Raw genomic sequence first — 8,123 nt, forward strand, 5'->3', positions numbered from 1 at the left:
TGAATTCTGGCTCTGTCATGTGACAATGTGGCAAGTCATCTAACCTTTCTGTTAACTCCATGTTCTCATCTGTAGAAACAGGAATGATAATAGTACCCATTTCACAAGTTCATTGTGGGGAGTACATCAGTAAATTAAATAAAGTATTTAGAATAGTGTCTGGCATATAGTAAACATTACATAATTGCTAGATACTACAGTTTACATTTCTAGACTCTCTTCTCTCCTCATGTTTGTGATGTTATTCTTATTTTCTAGAATAGCTCACAGTAATCTCTTCATTGAAATAGATTTTCTTAGTTTACTTATTTTGTGGGGAAGCAAAACAACTAGTAAAGACCAGGAAGAAAAAAAAATGGTGGTAGCCCAGATAAAAGAACAATGGCTTAATAAAAAAAATAAGGGACTCAGCCTGGTACAGAGAAATTTGTCTCTGGACTTAACTCATTAGCGAGTTCTCAAAATAATTACATATAAAAATTAGAGGTGCCTGGCTGACTCAGTCGGTAAAACATGTGGCTCTTGATCTCAGGGTTGTGAGTTCAAGGCCCATGTTGGGCAAGGAGCCTTTAAAAAAAAAAAAAAATGGCTAATCAGCTATAGAAACCATCCATGGTTTGAATGGAAGTGTGGAAGTATGAATAAAAACACCAAATTATGGCAGTTGCTTTAAAAGAATCAGAAAAAAAGGGGCTCTTTCACTTACTTTATGTGTTTTATGTTTGCAGGTAAAAAAAACACAAATTCTCATACACAAATTAGCAAAGAGGGACCCATACATTCTCTATTCATCTTCAATTAATGAGACAAGGATCCTGAAAAGCCTACAGGACAGGACAGAGAGAAATGGAAAGGCAAGGTGAGCTACCTTAGAAACGTGAAGGGTCTGTACAACGGTGAATGCAGTAAATCTATCACAGAAAGGAAAAGACTAGTGGGTGGTAGAATAACATTCCACACCAGGGTGGAGTACGTGGCAGACATCCCTCTTCTCTTCCTGGGATAAAACGGTTTAAGACTGGGAGTGGGCACTTTGACAGGAAGAATAAAATGATTATTACTTTTTTTTTTTTTTAAGCTGGGCTTTAAAAAGAGCCCAGCTTTTAAAATTTTTTTTTCTTTATTTATTTATTTGAGAGAGAGAAAGCATAAAAGAAGTAGGAGGGACAGAGAGAGAAGCAGACTCTCCACTGAGTAGGGAGCCCAAGACAGGACTCAGTCCCAGGTCCATGGCAGACACTTAACTGACTGAGCCACCCAGGCGCCTCAAGAACAATATGATTATTAAAGAACGTACAGGATTTGGGCTTGGGACCTAACCCAGGGCTTTTAAACAACTCTCTGAGTTAGGAAATATGTAACAAATGAGTATATATAACATATATATGCAAGCATAAAGAAATGGAAGCCATATGCACCCAGCACCAAGCTTAAGAGAACATTACCATTACCTCTGATAATCCAAATGCCTTTTGGGCCCCGACCTTTCCACATCACCCACCTCACTCTCCCCAGAAGAAACCACTGTCCTGATTTTGTGCTCATCACTTCATTATTACTGTACAAATGTTATATCCTTAAATGATAATGGTTTCATTTTGCCTGCTTTTGAGCCTTTAATTTTTTTTCACTCAACATTATATTTTTGAGACTCAACCATACTGGTAATTATAGCTGTGGTTCATTCATTTCACTGCTGCCCAGTATCTCACTGTATGAACATAACACAATTTATTTAAACATCCTACTGTTAAAAGACATTTAGGTAGATTTAGGTAGTTTCCAGTTTGGGGCCATTAGAAGCAAAAAAAAAAAAAAAATCAACATTTCAATTTATGTCTCTAACACACATGCAGGACTTTCTCTAGAGGGTATGGATTTTGGAGTAGACTTGCTGGGCCATGGGTAATACCACCTTCAAGTTTAGATGACATCCAACTGTTTTCCAAAGTGGTTTACTGTTGCCATTCCCGCAGGCTCTACATTTCTCACCATTACCTATTCTCATTGTGGTTTTAATTTGTACTCCCCTGATTTCTGATAAAATTGAATATCTTTTACATTTCTTTTTGTCTTCTGTTTCCTCTTCCACAAGATGACTATTTGTACCAATCTTTAATAGGTAATTTTTTTATTTTTGATTCACTGCTGTCCTTTATTTATTCTGGGCACTACCAATCATCTATTGGGTGATCTGTGTTGCACTCATATTCTCCCATTTCATGGCTTATCCTTTCAGTTTTGGTAAACAGATGTTCTTCATTCTGACGGAGTCAGATTTATCAATCTTTGTTCAGAATTTTTACTTCTGGTATGTTAAAAAATCACTTCCCACCATGAGGTGATGAAAATATTGCCCAGTTGTGGGTTTTTTTTTCCTAAAAGTGTTACATGTTTTTCACTTTCATGTTGATGTCCTTAATCTCTCTGGAATTGATTTTTACATATCGTGTGGGACAGGCTTCCAATTTCATGTGTTATTATTAGATAACAATTGTTTTAGCCCCATTTTTTTTTAAAGATTTTATTTATTTATTTGACAGAGAGAGATCACAAGCAGGCAGAGAATCAGGAGGAAAGAGAGCAGGAAGCAGGCTCCCTGCTGAGCAGAGAGCCTGATGTGGGGCTCGATCCCTGGACCCTGGGATCATGACCTGAGCCGAAGGCAGAGGCCTTAACCCACTGAGCCACCCAGGCACCCCTTAGCCCCATTTTTTAAAGTTTTTCCTTTCCCAACTAACCAGCGGTGCCAATTCTGTGATTTATCAAGTTTCCATATATGTGTGGATCTGTTTCTAGGTTCTCTGTTCCCGTTCACTGGTCTATTGCCTTAATTATGATTGTTTTATAATGCCTTGAAATCTTCCCACTTTGTTTCTCTTCTGGCTATTCTTGGCTCCTTGCTCTTTCATATAATTATATGAAATTATAACCACTTTTTATCAAATTCTATTCAAAAATCCTGTTGAAGTTCTCACTGGAATTGTATTAAATTTATAGACTAATAGGAAAAATTGATGTGTCTATAATATTAAGTCAATCTAGTCATAAACACAGTACTTCACTCCATTTATCTAGATCTACTGTGGCTTTCAATAAATTTTTAAAATTCTTGGGCTGCCTGGCTGGCTCAGTGTGTGGAGCATGTGACTCGTGATCTCAGGGTTTTGAATTTGAGCCCCAAGTAGGGTGTAGAGATTACTTAAAAATAAAAATCTTTAAAAAACATAAAAATAAAAAAAAAAAATTGGGGCACCTGGATGGCTCAGTTGGTTGAGTGACTGCCTTCAGCTCAAGTCATGATCCTGGAGTCGCAGGATTGAGTCCTACGTCAGGCTCCCTGCTCAGCAAGAGGTCTGCTTCTCCCTCTGACCTTCCCCCATCATGCTCACTCTCTCTCATTCTCTTTCTCTCTCTCAAATAAATAAATAAAATCTTTAAAACTTTTTTTTAAAAATTATTTTCACAAAGTTTGGAATCTCTTTTGCTATGTATATACTCCTAAGAACCTCATTTTTGCTGTCATTTTTATTCTAACTGGTGTTTTTTTAGAATTACTTTTTTTTTTAATTAAAGTAGAAAAATGCAGTTGACTTTAGTATCCTCCATTCAGTGAATTTACTAAACCTCCTAGTTTTTATGATTTATCTGTAGACTCTTGAAAGTTTTGATTTTCTTCTCTCTTTATACCTTTCACTTCTCATCTCATCACGCTGGTTAGGATTTCCAGTACAGTGTTGAGTAAAAGCTACAACAGCACACATCCCTCCTATTTCTGGTTTTAAAGGAAATGTTTTGTATTGTTTTGTTTAAGCTTTATTTATTGGAGAGAGCGCAGGAGCACAAGAGAGCATGGGGCAGAGGGAGAGAGAGAGAGAGAGTGAAGTTCAAGCCAACTCCCTGCTGAACATGGCCCAACTTGGGGCTTGATCTCAAGACCCCAAGACCACGACTTGAGCCAAAATCAAGAGTCAGACGCCTAACACACTGAGCCACCCGGGCACCCGGTTTTCTGCAGATATTCTTTATCAGGTTAAGGAAGTTTTTTCTTTTATTACTGCTTCGCTAAGTGTTTTTATCATGGTTATAATTTGGACTTAACTGAGCATCTACTGATAAGAACATGTATCTTTTCCAATATGTGAATGCAGAAAATAATACACATTTGTCTCATACTAACTCAATCATGCATTCTTAGAATAAGGCCAGTAAACCCAGAACTTTTTACTTGTAAAGTCAGAAGAGGTTAGATGGTATCTGCTTAAAACTCACTAAATTTTATGATGTTAGTCTTACTTGCTCACCGCAAGGCCCTGTCTCCTCTACAGCATCGTTCCTGACTCATCCATGCCTTTTCTGAGCTCTTCGAGCATTTACTATTGATGTTATTCATTTGATACTTGGCATGTGTTGATTTGTATATGTCCTGTCTCCCAACTGGACTACAAGTTCCTCAAGGAGCACTATTAAGTACACAATAAATGCTTACTTAAAATATTCTTGTGGATAAAATAATGAAACATGAATTGGATAATAATGCAGCATCCTTAAAAAATGAGATTTCCAGACATGAAATTTCTAGAAAGCTGAAGTTTTAATCAGCTAACAGTCACTGAAACATAAAAATTACTCTGAATTGTACTCCACACTGTCCTGCTTTGTTAACATATTCCGGCCATGCTTTACTCATTTCTTGATTTTAAGCAAAGTCAACTGTTATTTGTTGAGTACAGTCAATCATTAGGAATGTCAGTTATGGTGCTGTACTAAAGATACAGCTGTGGATACATAACATGTGGGATGCAGAACCTCAGCTATGACCCTGAATTATTCTTTAACAAGGAAGAAAAAAGAAAAAAACAAAACTGGCATTTTTTTTCCCCTTTAGCACTGACCTCTAATTAACTCTCAGCAGCAATTCACACAATTCACAGATTCACACATTTCCTCCTCCACTCCACCCTCTTTTATCCCGGCATTACACAATGCAGAGCTGTAGGACTTATCCATTTTTAGCAGTGATACTGTGAAAAGTTGCCATTTCTCCCGATTACAACTACTTTCCACCTTGTTTTTCCATTGTGGACTCCCTTCTCTGTACCTACCACCAGCTGACCTCATCACTGCTTCTAATCTCTAGAGAGAACACAGCATATGGTATAACTAAGAGCACAGAATCTGGAACCAGGATGCCTGGCTTCAAATGCCAATTTGACATTTACAGTTCAAAGTCCCGGGATAAGTTACTTAAACTCACTATTCCTCAGTTTCCTCTTCCATATAATGAGAAGAGACACATATCTACCTCGTAAGATTGTTACAGGAATTAAAGGAGTTAATATTTATAAAGTGCTTAAACCATGGCCTAACATATAGTAAGCAACACACGTATTGTTAAATAAATGGATAAAATACCGTCAAGTTGAACTTGACTTATCACTCCCTTATCACTCTTACAACTACTCCAGTATTTCTCATTTTGGGTTGTGGTTGTATTGTTGGTAGTGGTGGCATTCTTTTGGGGAGAGGAGGACAGTGCAGATGTTATTAACTGATCCTGGCACTCCTTCTCTCTGGTCAGTGCCTCCATCAGACATGGAAGGGAAGAGGGGGGAGGTGTGTCAGGTGTACTCATTCACTGTTCTGTTAGCCAAGCTAAAGTGAGCACAGGTTTAAAAAAAAAAAAAAAAAAGGCTGTTTATTTAATCAGCATAACAGGAATCTAGGGACATGTGTGACTGCTATTTTCAAATATTTGCAGGGCTGGGATGGAGAAGAGACAGCATTTAAAATTCTATGGAACAGGGGCGCCTGGGTGGCTCAGTGGATTAAAGCCTCTGCCTTTGGCTCAGGTCATGATCCCAGGGTCTTGGGATCCCAGGGTCTTGGGATCCCAGGGTCTTGGGATGGAGCCCCGCATTGGACTCAGCTCAGCAGGGAGCCTGCTTCCTCCTCTCTCTCTCTCTGCCTGCTTCTCTGCCTACTTGTGATCTCTGTCAAATAAATAAATAAAATCTTTAAAAAAAAAATTCTATGGAACAGCTACAGGCTCCCCATCACTGAACATGTTTAGGCAGGAGACTTGTGACCAGGTGTAAGGATGCTGTAAGGAAGAATTTTTTAATTTAGAGTCAGATAACCTTTAAGATTCCTTCTACCTCTAAAGTCTTGGCAATACTCGCTTTGAGTCATCAAAACATTACAATCTAGTTGTGAGTCACACATCGCCAACGCTCTCCTGAAGGCACAGAATTCTCCCCTCCTCACGGTGCTTGGCACACTACAACAGATCGAGGTGAGGAATTCTAGCCCGCAGGCTGCGTATAACTCGACTCACAGCAACAAAAACTTCTCTAAAACTCAGCGCGTCAATTAGCTGATTCCAGACTTCTGTTACGAACAACAAATACAATAAAGCATACATCCCAGACGGGATTTGGCAGAAAGATGTGTGTCCGGATTAACTATCAGACAGTGCTTCGAGGCACTCTTCCCAAGCCAGACAAAAGCGGCCCGAAAGGGAGCCCCAGGTTAAGGGGCAGGGGCAGGCAGGGTGGCCCGGGGTGAACGGGCGCCCAGCGAGCCGACACGCGCAGGGGACAGGGACAAAGGCCTCGGGGAGAGCACGCTGGACTTGGAGGCCGGCAGGAATGCCCCAGCCGGAGGGGCCAGCAGTCGGGGTGTGGACTGGGGCTGCAAACGTGTGGGCCACCGCAGGGTCCTCTCTGCCTCCGGGAAGCCCGCGCAGGGCTCCTCGCGGGGCCGGGGGCCGCCGGAGCCACAGCCCAAGGCGGGTCGCTCGGGGCAGGCCGGGCGGCGCACCTGCCTGACGGGCTCTCGGGTCCGCACCGGGGCTCCCCGCCCCTCCGCCTCTCCTGCCGCGCAGCCCCCTCGGCCTTGCCGCGGGATTTCGGACGGACCAGACCAAACGCCGAAGCCGCAGCCGCAGCCAAGGCCGGTCCCCAAGCTTCAGACCCGCGGCCCGACCCGACGCCACAGTCCCGCCGCAGGATGGGGGGCAGCAGCGGCCTCCCGCCGGGCGGACCCGACCGGACTCCCGGCCGTGCGAGCGGCCGCCGCCATCGCGGGCCGCGGCCGGGGGAGACTAGGGGCCGCGCCGGGCGCCACTTTACCTGAGAGACCAGAGGGAGCAGCGTCTGCTCCACCGAACGAGTTTTGATCTCCAGTCCCGAGTCGAAGGCGAAGCCGGACGGGCCGGCGCCGCTGACGCCGGCCGGGCCCGAAGAGGCGGCCATGGCCCTCGGCCCGTCGCGCAACCGGGACGCCGCCCCACTGCGGGCCTGCCGCCCGCCAGCCAGCACGCCCGCGGTGGCGGCAATGCACCCGCGCCGCCCGAGGCCCCGCCTCCGACCGGGCCACGCCCCCGGGGCAGCCACGCCCCCACGCGCTCGGGTCTAGGGTCGGTCCTGCAGCCCCGCTAGGTCTGTATCGCTCCAACTCCCCCGCCCGGAGGGATCAACCAGGCACCTGCGGGCATCCCGCGGCTGTGTGGCCTCCTACTGGGACAAGGACAACTATCTCTAGCAGCCCTTTTCGTCCTCCTGGTAGGTGACTCGTCTTAACTCCGAATTCCCACGATGATTTCTAGAAGCTGAGCTAACTGGTGGAGCAGAACCAGTCAAGCCGGTAGGAAGGGTCTTTTACCCAGGCAGGAATTTTACCGGTAAAGCTTTCTGGAGCTTTCCAGAATGTCCCACATTCCCCAGGCTCCCCTTCTGACCCTCTTTCTCACAATTCGGGCTGGGTTGAAAATGAAACATTTGATAATGCAGCCGTAAGGAGTACCTGTGTGCTTGGCAGGGGGCAGTGATTTGGGTATCTTCCAGGCTACTGTTCAAAATTACTCTTCAAAAGGAAATTAACGAGGGCATATGGAAAAGCTTCACCTACTGTTCAACACTATTACATTTAAAAACCTTTTTGGGCGCCTGGGTGGCTCAGTGCTTTAAGCCTCTGCCTTCAGCTCAGGTCATGATCCAGGGTCCTGGGATCGAGCCCCACATCAGGCTCTCTGCTCAGTAGGGAGCCTGCTTCCCTCTCTCTCTGCCTGCCTCTCTGCCTATTTGTGATCTCTCTCTCTCTCTCTCTGTCAAATTAATAAA

The 8,123-nt window shown here is 44.0% G+C and overlaps 1 protein-coding gene across 2 annotated transcripts in view; it reads right to left on the bottom strand.

The window, feature by feature from the left end:
• The window catches only part of CTNNAL1 (catenin alpha like 1), a 64,416-nt gene extending 57,074 nt beyond the window's left edge, over window positions 1–7,342 (bottom strand). For both annotated transcript variants that reach the window (XM_047699101.1, XM_047699099.1), the window contains exon 1: window positions 7,134–7,342. In XM_047699101.1, coding sequence (XP_047555057.1) covers window positions 7,134–7,256 — 123 coding nt within the window. In that variant the 5' untranslated portion in view covers window positions 7,257–7,342. The remainder of the gene's footprint in view (window positions 1–7,133) is intronic.
• Window positions 7,343–8,123: the final 781 nt, after the last annotated feature.

This window comes from Lutra lutra, chromosome 13, assembly GCF_902655055.1.
Source record: "Lutra lutra chromosome 13, mLutLut1.2, whole genome shotgun sequence".
NCBI lineage: Eukaryota > Metazoa > Chordata > Mammalia > Carnivora > Mustelidae > Lutra > Lutra lutra.